At 46.7% G+C, this 18,285-nt stretch overlaps 1 protein-coding gene across 4 annotated transcripts in view; it reads right to left on the reverse strand.

Moving 5' to 3' along the window:
• Positions 1–401: 401 nt before the first annotated feature.
• The window catches only part of LOC117511182 (protein unc-13 homolog B-like), a 422,327-nt gene continuing 404,443 nt past the window's right edge, over positions 402–18,285 (reverse strand). For all 4 annotated transcript variants that reach the window (XM_034171173.1, XM_034171170.1, XM_034171169.1 and 1 more), the window contains 4 exons: positions 3,507–3,563; positions 1,348–1,431; positions 892–1,051; positions 402–724 (listed from right to left, as the gene is read on the reverse strand). In XM_034171173.1, the coding sequence (XP_034027064.1) occupies positions 442–724; positions 892–1,051; positions 1,348–1,431; positions 3,507–3,563 (584 nt within the window). In that variant the 3' untranslated portion in view covers positions 402–441. The remainder of the gene's footprint in view (positions 725–891; positions 1,052–1,347; positions 1,432–3,506; positions 3,564–18,285) is intronic.

Below are 18,285 nucleotides of genomic sequence, written 5' to 3' on the forward strand. Positions count from 1 at the left end.
CAAAGATGGTGAAATAGTCTCCGAAACAGCTCATTTCTGCAACGTGTTTTACAGACATGTTAGCGTACATGCCCCGGGAACGCCAACTGCGGAACAAAGCCAACTGCCTGTCGCCATTGATTGTAGCTAATGTGACCATAGGGCAATTCTCATTAGGTACAGAGGCAGAATTTCTTCTTCACTGGTACCTTTTTGTTTTTTGTTAATTATATATGTTTTGAAATGCCAAATGATGGGAAGCAATTTTTTTGCGTGGACGAATGGAACCACAGCTTCCTTTGCAGAGGTCACCATCTTGCTCGTGTTGTTTTCAAGGTTTGGCTTGTGTTGATGGTTGTGAAGCTTTGGGATTAAAGCTGTTAACCTCACATAGTTATGTCTCCAAGATCTGACCCTGAAAAACTTCACATTTTCAACGATGCTCAAACCCCGTGTTTCCGTTCATCTGCCCTCCTCCACTGGTCGATTCTCAGACTTGAGCTTCACAAACTCCTTCGCCACCTCATCGCTGCCTCGCTGCGAGAGGATTCGCATCACTGTCATGCCTGTCTCATCGGTGTGAATACGCGGCCCCAGAGGACACCAGCACACGCAGCTCTTACGATCGGCCACATCTCTGAGCTGGACCAAGGCAATGCCAACCACTCGATCCGCCCGACCAAAACAGTAATCCTTCACGGTCAGCTGCAGCTCGTAGCAGTCTGCAGACTCTTTACCCAGAAGGCTGCAGGCACAAACGACAGGAAAGAGGGAAAATGCGTTTTAATTTCTGAATGATGCAAATACACACACAAACATGAACCTTATGTCACGTGTTGTGAGCTGATTGTATCGTTAGAAGTCTGACACAGAGTTCTTAAGTCCACCTGTAGGAATAAACATCAAACTCACAACTGAAAGGTCTCGTTGAACTTGGCCGACCAGCTATTGTTCTTGGACTTTGTGGTAAACTTTCGTTTCTTGTCAGCAAGCAAAGGACCCACCATGGAGATGTCCACAAAGGGCCGGAACATCCCGGATGTTTGCCATTTCATGTCGTTCACAGCGATGACTGGAAGAAGAGGAAGTGGGGGAGAAGATGGAGGGCACATGAAGGATAAGTAAGAAAACTACAATTTGTGTCTTTATGAGAGTCTGATTTTCAATTTTTTACTTTAAAAACAAACCAATTTTCTCAAACTTGGTGAGAAGGTTGCACCTGGCTTCTTAATTTATTTATTTTTTCAGAATCGGAAATCCATTGTGGGTAGGAAGGAAGACTTTGAAAGTTTGCAATCTACAGCAGATCAGACATTTGAGATAACAGTTGATATTAAATTTCTTGGCATTTGAGCTCGGGTTGATCACCTCGAACATTAACTTTACGTTCCTTCCCAAGCATCATGTCAATCTGGATCACGGCCTCGCCAATGGGCTTCTCCACACCGGAGCCTGCAGAACCGACACACAACACAAAGGATGGCGGCCTGTCAACACAGCCTTGCAGTATTTGAACGTGCCAGCAAAATGTCCAACACGTCTCTCTGAAGTGACCTGTTTGGACATGAGTTCTCACGTTGATCTGAAACATGACTGCGGTGTGGCACAGTTTGAAGGACAACAGACTTAGTGTCCTTATCTGAATTTAATATGTTTTGACATTTTTGTAATAACACCTATTATTGTCTCAAAAACTGAGGAAGTTACAAACTACATTTGACTTTTTAATAAATGAACTCTGTGAAATGTTGGAGTTAGAAAATACACACCTCCTAGTGGAAAGTCCATCACAAGTACAACCCCAATTCCAGTGAAGTTGGGACGTTGTGTAAAATGTAAAATACAGCATATAATGAATTGCAAATCCTCTTCAACCTATATTTAATAGAATACTGATATTGAATAATGTTCAAACTGATAAACTTTGTTGTTTTTGTGCAAATATTTGCTCATTTTGAAATGGATGCCTGCAACATGTTTCAAAAAAGCTGGGACAGTGGTATATTTACCACTGTGTTAAATCACCTTTCCTTCTAACAACACTCAATAAGTGTTCGGTAACTGAGGACACTCATGATTGGGTATAAAAGGAGCATCCCCAAAAGTCTCATCTGTTCACAAGCAAAGATGGGGCGAGGATCACCGCTTTGTGAACAACTGCATGAAAAAATGGGAACTGAGGACACTAATTGTTGGAACTTTGTAGGTGGAATTCTTTCCCATTCTTGCTTGATCTACGACGTCAGTTGTTCAACAGTCCGGGGTCTCCGTTGTCGTATTTTGCGCTTCATAAAGCGCCACACATTTTCAATGGGTGACAGGTCTGGACTGCAGGCATAGCAGTCTAGTACCCGCACTCTTTTACTATGAAGCCACGCTGTTGTAACACGTGCAGAATGTGGCTTAGCACTGTCTTGCTGAAATAAGCAGGGACGTCCCTGAAAAAGACGTTGCTTGGATGGCAGCATGTGTTGCTCCAAAACCTGGATGTAGCTTTCAGCACTGATGGTGCCATCCCAGATTGGTAAGTTGCCCATGCCATGGGCACTAACACACCCCCATACCATCACAGATGCTGGCTTTTGAACTTTGTGCTGGTAACAATCTTTTTCGTCTTTTGTCCAGAGGACACAACGTTCATGATTTCCAAAAACAATTGAAATGTGGACTCATCAGACCACAGCACACTTTTCCACTTTGTGTCTGTCCATTTCAAATGAGCTCGGGCCCAGAGAAGGCGGCGACATTTCTGGATGTTGTTGATGTGTAGCTTTCGCTTTGCATGGTAGAGTTTTAACTTGCACTTGTAGCTGTAGCAACGAACTGTGTTAACTGACAATGGTTTTCTGAAGTGTTCCTGAGCCCACGCGGTAAGATCCTTTACACAATGATGTTGGTTTTTGAGGCAGAGCTGCCTGAGGGATCAAAGGTCACGGGCATTCAATGTTGGTTTATGGCCCTGCCGCTTACATGTAGAAAGTTCTCCAGATTCTCTCTGAATTTTCTGATTATATTATGGACTGTAGATGATGGAATCCCTACATTCCTTGCAATTGAAAGTTGAGGAACATTGTTCTTAAACTGTTGGACTATTTTTTCATGCAGTTGTTTACAAAGTGGTGATACCCCATCTTTGCTTGTGAATGGCTGAGACTTTTGGGGATGCTTCTTTTATACCCAGTCATGACACTCACAATTAGTGTCCTCAGTTCCCAAACACTTATTGATTGTTGTTAGAAGGAAAGGTGATGTAACAGTGGTAAACATACCACTGTCCCAGCTTTTTTGAAACATGTTGCAGGCATCCATTTCAAAATGAGCAAATATTTTCACAAAAACAAAGTTTATCAGTTTGAACATTAAATATCTTGTCTTTGTGGTGTATTCAATTCAATTCAATATAGCTTGAACAGGATTTGCAAATCATTGTATTCTGTTTTTATTTACATTTTACACATCCTAACTTCATTGGAATTGGGGCTGCAGAAGGAGGTGTGGATGTTACCGTGGTAGTTCGGTAGACTCACCTCGGTTAGGATGAACCTTCTCACTGGGAGTGACTCTGATGCCTGTTCCATTGTTCACTGAGAAACACACACATTTTGATTATGTTCAAGAGTAATTCTATTTCCATATTGTTTATATTAAGGTTTCTACATTTAGGTTCTTGTTTATTTCCAAATATAATATATTTAGTTTTCCCAAGGTGATGTGACAATTTATTAGCATCAAACCAAGGCTTAAACTTTTTCAACTCATTCTCCACCATGTAAAGAAGCTGTTCTAGATTATCACCACTACTGAAGACAGTTGTATCATCTGCAAATAAAATACACTTTAGTGATTGCGACACCCAACCTATATCATTAATATATTAAATAACAAGGGACCAAGCAGAGAGCCCTGTGGCACTCCACAAGTAATTTCCCAAAGTACAGAGTCAGTGTTATTGAACTGAACATATTGAAATCTTCCCTGTAAATAACTTTTTATCCAGTCATATGCAAGACCTCTGCTCCCATATTTTTGTAATTTAGTTAGTAATATTGCATGATTCACAGTGTCAAACACTTTCTGTAGATCAAAGAAAATGCCAACTGTATATTGTTTTCTATCAATTGCCATGGCTATACTTTCAACAAAATCCATCAATGCCAGTGATGTAGTCCGAGATTTTCTGAATCCAGATTGCTCATCACAAAGTATCTCATGCTTTAATAAATAGTCATGCAATCTCTTAGCAAATATTTTTCTAGAATTTTGGAAAACTGTGGTAGGAGTGAAATAGGTCTATAATTAGAAAAATCATGTTTGTCACCGGTTTTAAACAAGGTTATTACTTTAGCTATTTTCATTTCAGAGGGAAATTTACCAGTACTTAATGACATATTGCAAATGTGGTTGAAAGGTTTTACTAGACAATCAATAATTATTTTCAATAAAGCCATATCCAGATTATTATAGTCAGTGAATTTCTTACTATTAGAATTATGAACCAAATCAATTATTTTTTTTTCGTCGGTTCCACCAATAAACATTGACACAGGTTTATTGAATGTATTATTGTTAATCAAGAATTATTACTCATAGAATCAAGACTACTTGCAAGATTCTTCTCCACATTAACAAAGTATTCATTAAAATGATCAGCAATAGATTTATTTGCATCAACCACGGTGTTATTATCTGAATAAAAAAATGGAGGATAATCCCTAGTGATTTTATACTTTTTTATCATCTCATTTATGATATTCCAAGTATTTTTAATATTGGTTCTATTTTTTTCAAGTAACTCACTGTAATACCTATTCTTACTAAGTCTTATAATGTTTATTAATTTATTCTTATATGTTTTATATTTGCTTTCAGCTTCTTTAGTTCTTAATTTTATAAATTGTTTATACAATAAATTTATCTTTTTACATGCATTCTGAAGACCCTTAGTTATCCATGGTTTGTTACTGTACCGATTTCTATGAATCTTTTCAACAAGAGGACAATGTTTATCATATAACCTTGAAACAATGGAGACAAAAGTATCATATGATTTGTCAATATCGTCAATATAGACTTCATGTTGGGAAAGTGTAGGAACACGGACCCACAACAGGGGGCGCAAATGAACGGACAATGGAGTAAGTCAAAATAACAAAGCTTTACTGTTGTGAATGTGCACAACGAATACAACCAATCACAGCAATGGACAACAGTCAATTCACAAAAGTGTCGTGTGGGCAGGCTCGAAGATAGGAGACGCCTCTCCAAGGTAAGACCGGAACCACACGGCTTCCTCCGCCACAGGACCCCCGGGAATACTGGAGCCGCCAAGTCCCGAACTCCCAGGTGGCCACTGCCTCCGCGTGTCGGACCTGGTACTGCTGGCGAGGAACAAAGGACAGTTAGATGGGGGCGCGTTTGCACCCAGGACTCCGAACAGCAGGGAAGTTACCTCCACCTCTCGGAACAGTAATCCACAAACTAGCACAATCCAAAAAGATACACTCCGTAGCTTCGATACGTTACCTCTCTGGTAGAAACGATATCTCGGCAATGAGGTGGAGGTGCCGTCCTGCTGATATACCCCACAGATGATTGCCGTCAGCTGTCTCAGGTGATGGGTGACAGCTGTCACCGTAGCTGCTCACGTGAGGCGGCGGCGCCCTCTGGTGCCTGGAGCCCGCACTCCAGGCAGGGCGCCCTCTGGTGGTGGTGGGCCAGCAGTACCTCCTCTTCAGCGGCCCACACAACAGGACCCCCCCCCTCAACGGGCGCCTCCTGGGTGGCGACGGTAGAAGTCGGCCAGGAGGGCCGGGTCCAGGATGAAGCTCTTCTTCACCCAGGAGCGTTCTTCGGGACCGTACCCCTCCCAGTCCACCAGATATTGAAAGCCCCGGCCCATCCGTCGGACGTCCAACAACCGGAGCACTGTCCAAGCCGGCTCGCCATCGATGATCCGGGCAGGAGGTGGTGCCGGACCGGGTGTACAGAGGGGCGAGGTGTGATGGGGCTTGAGCTTCGACACATGAAATACTGGATGGATCCGCAGTGAGGCTGGAAGCCGAAGCCTCACTGCGGCGGAATTGATGACCTTGAGAATTTTAAACGGTCCTATGTATCTGTCCTGCAGTTTTGGGGAGGCCACTTGTAGCGGGATGTCCTTTGTGGACAACCACACTTCCTGCCCGGGGCGATACGTAGGGGCCGGGGTCCGCCGCCGGTCTGCATGGGTCTTCGCCCTCATCCGGGCCTTCAACAAAGCAGAACGGGCGGCACGCCACACCCGACGGCACTTCCGCAGGTGGGCCTGGACCGAGGGCACACCGACCTCTCCCTCAACCACCGGGAACAATGGGGGCTGATACCCCAAACACACCTCAAAGGGGGAGAGGCCGGTGGCTGATGACACTTGACTGTTGTGGGCGTACTCGATCCAGGCCAGATGAGTACTCCAGGCCGCCGGGTGCGCGGCTGTCACACAACGCAGTGTTTGCTCCATTTCTTGATTGGCCCGCTCTGCTTGCCCGTTGGTCTGGGGGTGATACCCGGACGAGAGACTGACCGTGGCCCCCAGTTCCCGGCAAAAGCTCCTCCAGACATGCGAGGAGAACTGGGGACCGCGATCGGAGACGATGTCTGATGGTATCCCATGCAGGCGGACGACATGGTGGACCAGGAGGTCCGCTGTCTCCTGGGCCGTTGGGAGCTTCGGGAGGGCCACGAAGTGGGCCGCCTTGGAGAATCGGTCCACTATCGTGAGGATCACGGTGTTTCCCTGGGACGGCGGGAGGCCCGTGACAAAATCCAGGCCGATGTGGGACCAGGGGCGATGAGGCACGGGCAGCGGCTGTAGCAGTCCCGGAGCCTTGCGATGGTCGGCCTTGCCCCTGGCGCAGGTGGTACAGGCCTGGATATAGTCCCGGACGTCGGCCTCCAGGGACGCCCACCAGAAGCGCTGCCGGACAACTGCCATGGTTCTTCGCACCCCTGGATGACAGGAGAGCTTAGAGCCGTGACAGAAGTCCAGGACTGCAGCCCTTGCCTCTGGTGGGACGTAAAGTCTGTTCTTTGGTCCAGTCCCGGGGTCCGGGCTTCGTGCCAGGGCCTCCCGGACGGTTCTCTCTACGTCCCAGGTGAGGGTGGCCACGATAGTGGACTCCGGGATGATGGGTTCCGGTGGATCCGACAACTCCGCTTTGACCTCGTCTTCGTGTACCCGGGACAAGGCATCCGATTTCTGGTTCTTGGTCCCGGGCCGGTAGGTGATGCGGAAGTCAAAACAGCCGAAGAACAGTGACCAGCGGGCTTGCCTGGGATTCAGCCGCTTGGCGGTCCTGATATACTCCAGGTTCCGGTGGTCAGTGAAAACCGTGAATGGCACGGACGTTCCCTCCAACAGGTGTCTCCACTCTTCAAGAGCCTCTTTCACCGCAAGGAGTTCTCGGTTGCCGACGTCATAGTTCCATTCAGCCGGGGTCAACCTGCGGGAAAAATAGGCACACGGATGAAGGACCTTATCGGTCTTCCCACTCTGGGACAGCACAGCTCCTATCCCTGAGTCCGAGGCGTCCACTTCAACCACTAACTGGCGACTAGGATCGGGCTGCACCAGAACGGGTGCAGACGAGAAGCGCCGTTTCAACTCCTTGAACGCGGCCTCGCAACGATCCGACCAGGTGAAGGGGACTTTTGGTGAGGTCAGGGCTGTCAGGGGGCTAACAACCTGACTGTAGCCCTTAATGAACCTCCTGTAGAAATTCGCAAAGCCGAGGAACTGTTGCAGCTTCCTACGGCTTGTGGGTTGGGGCCAGTCTCTCACCGCTGCAACCTTGGCCGGATCAGGTGCGACGGCGTTGGGGGAGATGATGAACCCCAGGAAGGAGAAAGAGGTGCGGTGAAACTCACACTTCTCGCCCTTAACAAACAGCCGGTTCTCCAATAACCGCTGCAGGACCTGACGTACATGCCGGACATGAGTCTCAGGATCCGGAGAAAAGATGAGTATATCGTCTAGATATACGAAGACGAACCGGTGCAGGAAGTCCCGCAATACGTCGTTAACCAAGGCTTGGAACGTCGCGGGGGCGTTTGTGAGGCCGAACGGCATGACCAGGTACTCAAAGTGACCTAAGGGGGTGTTGAATGCCGTCTTCCACTCGTCTCCCTTCCGGATCCGAACCAGATGATACGCGTTTCTAAGATCAAGCTTGGTAAAAATCTTGGCTCCATGCAGGGGCGTGAACACCGAATCCAATAGGGGTAACGGGTATCGGTTGCGAACCGTGATTTCGTTCAGCCCCCTATAATCGATGCATGGACGAAGTCCGCCATCTTTTTTACCCACGAAAAAGAAACCTGCGCCCATCGGGGAGGTGGAATTTCGGATCAACCCGGCAGCTAACGAGTCCCGGATGTAGGTCTCCATTGATTCGCGCTCAGGCCGTGAGAGGTTGTACAGTCTACTGGACGGGAACCCACTGCCTGGAACCAAATCGATGGCACAATCGTACGGACGGTGGGAGGGGAGTGTGAGCGCCAGATCCTTGCTGAACACGTCGACAAGGTCGTGGTACTCCACCGGCACCGTCCCCAGATTGGGCGGGACTCTGACCTCCTCCTTAGCTTGGGAGCCGGGAGGAACCGAGGAACCTAGACACACCCGATGGCAGGTCTCGCTCCACTGAACCACTACCCCGGACGGCCAATCAATCCGGGGATTGTGCTTCAACATCCAGGGAAAGCCTAAAACCACACGGGAAGTGGCCTGAGTCACAAAAAACTCGATCACCTCCCGGTGGTTTCCTGACACCACCAGCGTTACAGGTGGTGTCTTATGTGTGATCGGAGGGAGCAGGGAGCCATCTAGCGCTCGAACCTGCACAGGCGAGGTAAGCGCCACCAGAGGGAGCCCTATCTCCCTGGCCCATCTGCAGTCCAACAGATTCCCCTCCGAGCCCGTGTCCACCAGTGCTGGGGCCTTCAGGGTTAAATCCTCATACAGGATCGTGACTGGGAGTCGTGTAGCAATGTGGGTGTGTCCCACGTGAATGTCTCGGCCCACCCCTAGCCCAGTCTCTAGGGGCGGGCGTTGGTGTTGTAACCGCTCGGGGCAGTCTCTCACATGGTGCTCTAGTGCACCACAAACAAACAAGCTCCATGGGCCGTCTCCTCTGTGCAGCTGGTGCCCTAAATGTTGCCCTACTCGTGTCCATAGCTTCGTCAGTAGGGGGAGCTGTGGCCCCACGGAGCGCAGGGGCCGTGGAGCGTGGGGAAGGCGGAGCGCGGTCGGAACCGGAAGGGAGAGGGACGGCGCGTGCCCGGCCACGCTCTTCGTCTCGTTCCTGCCGACGTTCTTCTAACCGGTTGTCCAACCGTATGACAAGATCGATAAGCCCGTCTAAATCCCGTGGTTCGTCCTTAGCCACCAGGTGCTCCTTGAGAACCAAAGACAGTCCGTTTACAAAGGCGGCGCGGAGGGCAGCGTTATTCCAGCCGGATCTCGCAGCCGCGATGCGGAAGTCGACTGCATAAACAGCTGCGCTCCGGCGCCCCTGTCTCATTGACAGTAGCACGGTTGAAGCGGTTTCTCCTCTATTAGGGTGATCGAACACGGTTCTGAGCCCCCTCACAAACCCATCGTATGTCAGAAGGAGCCGTGAATTCTGCTCCCAGAGCGCTGTAGCCCAAGCGCGTGCCTCACTGCGAAGCAGGTTTATGACATAAGCTACTTTACTAGCATCGGTCGCGTACATAACGGGACGCTGTGCGAAGACGAGCGAACACTGCATCAGAAAATCCGCGCACGTCTCCACACAGCCTCCGTACGGCTCTGGAGGGCTTATGTATGCTTCCGGGGAAGGAGGGAGAACAATGTTGAACAACCAGTGGAACGTCAACGTTACGCACAGGATCTACGGGAGGGAGAGCCGCAGCGGCGCCCGGTTGACGACCCTCGGGATCCATGACGCTGGCCGAGATATCCTGTTGGGAAAGTGTAGGAACACGGACCCACAACAGGGGGCGCAAATGAACGGACAATGGAGTAAGTCAAAATAACAAAGCTTTACTGTTGTGAATGTGCACAACGAATACAACCAATCACAGCAATGGACAACAGTCAATTCACAAAAGTGTCGTGTGGGCAGGCTCGAAGATAGGAGACGCCTCTCCAAGGTAAGACCGGAACCACACGGCTTCCTCCGCCACAGGACCCCGGGAATACTGGAGCCGCCAAGTCCCGAACTCCCAGGTGGCCACTGCCTCCGCGTGTCGGACCTGGTACTGCTGGCGAGGAACAAAGGACAGTTAGATGGGGGCGCGTTTGCACCCAGGACTCCGAACAGCAGGGAAGTTACCTCCACCTCTCGTTGGAACAGTAATCCACAAACTAGCACAATCCAAAAAGATACACTCCGTAGCTTCGATACGTTACCTCTCTGGTAGAAACGATATCTCGGCAATGAGGTGGAGGTGCCGTCCTGCTGATATACCCCACAGATGATTGCCGTCAGCTGTCTCAGGTGATGGGTGACAGCTGTCACCGTAGCTGCTCACGTGAGGCGGCAGCGCCCTCTGGTGCCTGGAGCCCGCACTCCAGGCAGGGCGCCCTCTGGTGGTGGTGGGCCAGCAGTACCTCCTCTTCAGCGGCCCACACAACACTTCATTCCAGTTCTGAAGTGTTAGTTCCACTCTCAAATTATCAATAGCTACAGGTGTTAATTTTCTAGTCAAGGTTCTAGTATCACATCAGGGGTTACCCATACGCAGCGATCCAAAAACAGTGAAAACTGGCAAGTGATCACTAATATCACTTAACAGTAACAGTAGTCCCCCACTGAGATTACCTAATGTAACGTTAGTTAAAATGTTATCAATGAGAGTTGTTGAATTCACTGTTATTCCACTTGGATGAATAATAGATGGATACAGCCCCAAACAATATAGAGTTTATAAATGAGGTGGTTTGTCGATGATTATGAGGATTTAAAAAATATATATTAAAGTCTCCACAGATAAATAAATGCTTGTTGCTATTAATTTTATTATATGTTCCCATCACTATATCCTCAAAAGTGTCGATATTTGCTCCAGGAGCTCTGTAAATGCAGCTAACAACCATACTGTTGGAATTTGTAAATGTAATTTCGACAGTAACACACTCCATAATGTTGTCAACTGCAAATGACATATTCTTAACAAGTTTGCAATTGTAATTTGACCTTACATACAGTGCAACACCTCCGCCGCTTCTCGTCAGCCAATTAACCGAGAACAGATCGTAACCATTCCAAGTGTACAAGATCACCATTAACATCATTTAGCCATGTTTCCGAAATAGCAATAACTGAAAACCTTTTTTTGGGTCTTGTTAGACAATCCTTAATTCTAGACATGTTCTGAGGAAGACTTCTGCTATTAAAATGTATAACTGAAAAAGCTCCATCATTGATATTGTAATCTATGAATTGTTCTTCTGTAAAGTATTTGGATTGACGCTCAATGTTATCAATAAAAAAGAGATCAGGATCGGACTCAGGTCCAAAGGGGCGGGATGTGCTTTTATTATAATCAAATGTTTCTAGACAGAGCTCCTGGGCAGAAATAAACTGGTTATTCTCCATAGTCATTATGTAATATATGTTGTGAAAGTGTAGGAACACGGACCCACAACAGGGGGGCGCAAATGAACGGACAATGGAGAAAGTCAAATAACAAAGCTTTACTGTTGTGAATACGCACAACAAACACAACAGATTACAATTGTGGTTATAACCAATTCCAATGGTGTCGTGTGGGCAGGCTCGACGATAGGAGACGTCTGTCCGAGTCGAACCGGAACCACCCGATTTCCTCCGCCACCGAACCCCGGGAATACTGGAGCCGCCAAGTCCCGAACTCCCAGGTGGCCACTGCCTCCGCTCGTCGGATCCGGTACTGCTGGCGAGGAACAGAAACAGTCAGCTGTGGGTGCGGCTGCACCCAGCAACACGTAGGGTGGAAACACCACCTCCACCTCTAATCAACAACAACACTGTAGTGCAGGAATGCGAGTACTTATCCCAAAATACAGTCTCCTGCTGTTCTTCTCTCTTTCTGTGCAAAGGCAAAAGTATTCAATAGTCAGAAGACAAGTCGTTGGGCTGGATACGTTACCTCCTTGGTAGATTGATATCTCGGCAATGAGGTGGAGATGCCGTCCAGCTGATATACCCCTCTGCTGATGGATGTCAGCTGTCTCGGTTGATAGGTGACAGCTGTCACCTTGGCTGCTCCTGTGAGGCGGCAGCGCCCTCTGGTGCCTGGAGCCCGCACTCCAGGCAGGGCGCCCTCTGGTGGTGGTGGGCCAGCAGTACCTCCTCTTCAGCGGCCCACACAACAATATATAGACTTTCATCTGTCATCGTAATCAACCTCAAGACAATACATTTCACCATTTTTGTCCTTATTCATATTTTTTCAGTTCATCAATATCTTTGATAACCAAGACCTTAGCTTCTTCCGGTGTACCGTTCAATTTGATGAACACTTTACAATTGTTGACCCATGTACTCTGAATTTTATTTTTTATTTTATTTATCCGTAAGTATCTGGCTTTCTTAGCGATATCTGCATTTCTTTTTGTCAAAAGGAAGTCGAGTGATCGCCTGATGTCCTCATTGTCCTCCGCTGTCAGTGCTCTCTTTGGAGGCATGATTATGGGACACAACTAGTTAGACTCCCGGCTAGCTAGCTCAGTACGCAGGCCTTGGGGTCTGGTTGGAAAACGCCGCAGATGAACTGCTGTGCCACGGGGCCTCGGAGTCCAGATGAAAACACCTCCGGCGAGCTGCAGCGAGCCTCGGTCCTGAATAGCACCTCCGCCGATGATTCATGTGGGCCTCAGGACCGGATGGAAATGCCACCGTCGTACCGCTGCTAGCCTTGGAGCCTGGGAACCTGGATGGGAATGACTTCGTCAAGCAAGCCGCTACCTACGGGCCCAAATGGAAACTCTGCCGTTGAACCGCTGCGGGCCTCAGGACCGGATTCAAACGCCAGTGACGTACCGTTGCTAGCCTCAGGGCCTTGGACCTGGATGGGAACTCCCCTGACGAGCAAGCCACAGGTCTCGGGCCTAAATGGAAGCTTCGCCGGTGAACCGCTGCAGGCCTCAGAACCGGATGGAAACTCCAGCGATGTACTGCTGCTAGCCTCGGGGCCTGGGAGCTAGATCGAAACTCCTCCAACGAGCAAGCCGCTGGCCTCGGGCCTAGACAACACGATATGGCCTTCGCCTGCTAACAATGCTACACACAATCTAGCTGCTACACACTGACGCTCTGAGTGAGTGAGTGTGGTGGGGAGTGTGGTGTGTCTGTGTGTGCTGTATTTGTGTGTATATCTATGTGTGTATTTGTGTCTGTGTGTGCTGTATTTCTGTATATATCTATGTGTGTATTTGTGTGTCTGTGTGTGCTGTATTTGTGTGTATATCTATGTGTGTGCTGTATTTGTAAGTGTATCTCTGTGTGCATTTGTGTGTTTGTGTCTGTGTCTGCTGTATTTGTATGTGTAGCTATTTGTGGATTTGTGTGTTTGTGTCTGCTGTATTTGTGTATACAGTTGTAGGCAAACGTTTGGGCACCCCCAATAATTCCCATGATTTTCCTTTACAAATCATTGGTTGTCTGGATGAGAATTTTCAGTTAAATATAGCAGACAAATACACCGATATTTGAGAAGTGAAATAAAGTGTCTAGTATTTACAAAAGGTGTGCAATAATTATTTAAACAAAATTGGGCAGGTGCATAAATTTGGGCACCCTTGTCATTTTATTGATTTGAATAGATTTAACACTAATTATTGGAACACAAAATTGCTTTGGTAAGCCCACTGACCCTTGACCTCCTTACACAGGTGAATCCAAACATGAGAAAGGGTATTTAAGGTTGCCATTTGCAAATGTTTCCCCTATTTACATCTCTTCTAATGAGTGGCAACATGGGAACCTCTAAACACCTCTCAAATTACCTGAAAACAAAGACTGGTCAACATCATGGTTTAGGGGAGGATAAAAAAAAAAAGCTATCTCAGATATTTCAGCTGTCAATTTCCACTGTGAGGAACATAGTGAGGAAATGGAAGCCCACAGGCACAGTACTAGTTAAGGCCTGAAGTGGCAGGCCAAGAAAAACTCAAATAAGCTGAAGCGAAGGATGGTGAGAACAGTCATAGTCAACCCACAGACCTGCTCCGAAGACCTACAACATGATCTTGCTGCAGATGGTGTATTTTGGTAAATTTTGTTTTGGTGTAATGCAGAGGAAGCCTTTTCTGCATACATGTCACAAACAGAGTCGCTTGAGGTATGCTAAAGCACATTTGGACAAGCTAGGTTCATTTTGGAATAAGGTGATGTGGACTGATGAAGCTAAAATTGAGTTATTTGGACATAACAAGGGGTGGTATGCATGGCTGAAAAAGAACAGCATTCCAAGAAAAACACTTGCTAGCTACATTAAAATTTGGAGGTGGTTCCACCATGCTGTGGGGCTGTGTGGCCAGTGCAGGTACTGGGAATCTTGTTAAAGTTGAGGGTCACATGGATTCCAGTCAGTATCAGCAGATTCTTGAGAACAATGTTCATGAATCAGTGACAAAGCTGACGTTGCGCTGGAGCTGGATCTTTCAACAAGATAATGACTCTAAACACTGCTCAGAATCTACTAAGGCATTCATGCAGAGGAACAAGTACAACATTCAGGAATGGCCATCTCAGTCCACCAGACCTGAATATTATTGAAAATCTGTGGTGTGATTTTAAGTGGGCTGTTCATGCCCGGAAACCAACAAACCTGAGATCTTTTGTAAAGAAGAATGGTCCAAAATACTTTCAACCAGAATCCAGACTCTCACTGGAAGCTATAGGAAGCATTCAAGTGGCCATGCTGTTAGGCGGATCAAGAAGGATCTGGTAGCTGGAGGTACTTCCTGTCTTCGGAGTGAGATTGCATCAGAATTTTGGCTCTCTGTTGGGACTGTTTACACAGAGACTGCTACCTGCTGCTTTGGACTTTGAACTAACAGTCTTTTTCAAGACTTTTTTACTTTTTTTTACTTTTTTACTGTGCTCCAACGCCTAAGGAAGACCTCTAACGGTCGAAACATCGCGACGGAGCACTTTTATCAGCTAACTTTCATCAGCGTTGGCAAGCTAACTAGCTTGCTAACGCTTTCGTTTTTATTTTATTTATTTATTTATTTATTTATTTATTTTTTAGCACTGTTGTCGTGCGTTACCTGTGCTGCTCCACAGCGTGTTTGGTCGATTTTTGTTTTGTTTTGGCACCGTTGTCATGCGTTCGCTGTTGTTGTGCGTTGCCTGTGCTGCTTCATGGCCTGTTTGGTGCCTTAATTAAGGCACTCCTTCTGCTGAATCACCTCTGGATTATTTACACATTATTCACTTTGTGTGTTTTTAGGAATCCGCTAGGTTGCGTAGCTACTAGCTCTTAGCCAATTTAGCATGGCGGCTTCTCCTGTCTCTCCCGTACTTTTCTGCTCTGGGTGTGAAATGTTTAGTTATTCCTCGGCCTCCTTTAGCAGTAACGGTACTTGTAATAAGTGCAGCTTATTCGTAGCTTTGGAGGCCAGGCTGGGCGAATTGGAGACTCGGTTCCGCACCGTGGAGAATTCTACAGCTAGCCAGGCCCCTGTAGTCGGTGCGGACCAAGGTAGCTTAGGCGCCGTTAGTTCCCCCCTGGCAGATCCCGGGCAGTCGGGAAAGCAGGCTGACTGGGTGACTGTGAGGAGGAAGCGTAGCCCTAAACAGAAGCCCCGTGTACACTGTCAACCCGTTCACATCTCTAACCGTTTTTCCCCACTCGACGATACACTCGCCGAGGATCAAACTCTGGTTATTGGCGACTCTGTTTTGAGAAATGTGAAGTTAGCGACACCAGCAACCATTGTCAATTGTCTTCCGGGGGCCAGAGCAGGCGACATCGAAGGACATTTGAAATTGCTGGCTAAGGCTAAGCGTAAATTTGGTAAGATTGTAATTCACGTCGGCAGTAATGACACTCGGTTACGCCAATCGGAGGTCACTAAAATTAACATTAAATCGGTGTGTAACTTTGCAAAAACAATGTCGGACTCTGTTGTTTTCTCTGGTCCCCTCCCCAATCAGACCAGGAGTGACATGTTTAGCCGCATGTTCTCCTTGAATTGCTGGCTGTCTGAGTGGTGTCCAAAAAATGAGGTGGGCTTCATTGATAATTGGCAAAGCTTCTGGGGAAAACCTGGTCTTGTTTGGAGAGACGGCATCCATCCCACTTTGGATGGAGCAGCTCTCATTTCTAGAAATCTGGCCAATTTTCTTGGATCCTCCAAACTGTGACTGTCCAGCGTTGGGACCAGGAGGCAGAGCTGTGGTCTTATACACCTCTCTGCAGCTTCTCTCCCCCTGCCGTCCCCTCGTTGCCCCGTCCCCGTGGAGACGGTGCCTGCTCCCAGACCACCAATAACCAGCAAAAATCTATTTAAGCATAAAAATTCAAAAAGAAAAAATAATATAGCACCTTCAACTGCACCACAGACTAAAACAGTTAAATGTGGTCTATTAAACATTAGGTCTCTCTCTTCTAAGTCCCTGTTGGTAAATGATATAATAATTGATCAACGTATTGATTTATTCTGCCTAACAGAAACCTGGTTACAGCAGGATGAATATGTTAGTTTAAATGAGTCAACACCCCCGAGTCACACTAACTGTCAGAATGCTCGTAGCACGGGCCGGGGCGGAGGATTAGCAGCAATCTTCCATTTCAGCTTATTAATTAATCAAAAACCCAGACAGAGCTTTAATTCATTTGAAAGCTTGTCTCTTAGTCTTGTCCATCCAAATTGGAAGTCTCAAAAACCAGTTTTATTTGTTATTATCTATCGTCCACCTGGTCGTTACTGTGAGTTTCTCTGTGAATTTTCAGACCTTTTGTCTGACTTAGTGCTTAGCTCAGATAAGATAATTATAGTGGGCGATTTTAACATCCACACAGATGCTGAGAATGACAGCCTCAACACTGCATTTAATCTATTATTAGACTCTATTGGCTTTGCTCAAAAAGTAAATGAGTCCACCCACCACTTTAATCATATCTTAGATCTTGTTCTGACTTATGGTATGGAAATAGAAGACTTAACAGTATTCCCTGAAAACTCCCTTCTGTCTGATCATTTTTTAATAACATTTACATTTACCCTGATGGACTACCCTGCAGTGGGGAATAAGTTTCATTACACTAGAAGTCTTTCAGAAAGCGCTGTAACTAGGTTTAAGGATATGATTCCTTCTTTATGTTCTCTAATGTCATATACCAACACAGAGCAGAGTAGCTACCTAAACTCTGTAAGGGAGTTAGAGTATCTCGTCAATAGTTTTACATCCTCATTGAAGACAACCTTGGATGCTGTAGCTCCTCTGAAAAAGAGAGCTTTAAATCAGAAGTGTCTGACTCCGTGGTATAACTCACAAACTCGTAGCTTAAAGCAGATAACCCGTAAGTTGGAGAGGAAATGGCGTCTCACTAATTTAGAAGATCTTCACTTAGCCTGGAAAAAGAGTTTGTTGCTCTATAAAAAAGCCCTCCGTAAAGCTAGGACATCTTTCTACTCATCACTAATTGAAGAAAATAAGAACAACTCCAGGTTTCTTTTCAGCACTGTAGCCAGGCTGACAAAGAGTCAGAGCTCTATTGAGCTGAGTATTCCATTAACTTTAACTAGTAATGACTTCATGACTTTCTTTGCTAACAAAATTTTGACTATTAGAGAAAAAATTACTCATAACCATCCCAAAGATGTATCGTTATCTTTGGCTGCTTTCAGTGATGCCGGTATTTGGGTAGACTCTTTCTCTCCGATTGTTCTGTCTGAGTTATTTTCATTAGTTACTTCATCCAAACCATCAACATGTTTATTAGACCCCATTCCTGCCAGGCTGCTCAAGGAAGTCCTACCATTATTCAATGCTTCAATCTTAAATATGATCAATCTATCTTTGTTAGTTGGTTATGTACCACAGGCCTTTAAGGTGGCAGTAATTAAACCATTACTTAAAAAGCCATCACTTGACCCAGCTATCTTAGCTAATTATAGGCCAATCTCCAACCTTCCTTTTCTCTCAAAGATTCTTGAGAGGGTAGTTGTAAAACAGCTAACTGATCACCTGCAGAGGAATGGTCTATTTGAAGAGTTTCAGTCAGGTTTTAGAATTCATCATAGTACAGAAACAGCATTAGTGAAGGTTACAAATGATCTTCTTATGGCTT

Source organism: Thalassophryne amazonica, chromosome 5, assembly GCF_902500255.1.
Source record: "Thalassophryne amazonica chromosome 5, fThaAma1.1, whole genome shotgun sequence".
NCBI classification, from domain to species: domain Eukaryota; kingdom Metazoa; phylum Chordata; class Actinopteri; order Batrachoidiformes; family Batrachoididae; genus Thalassophryne; species Thalassophryne amazonica.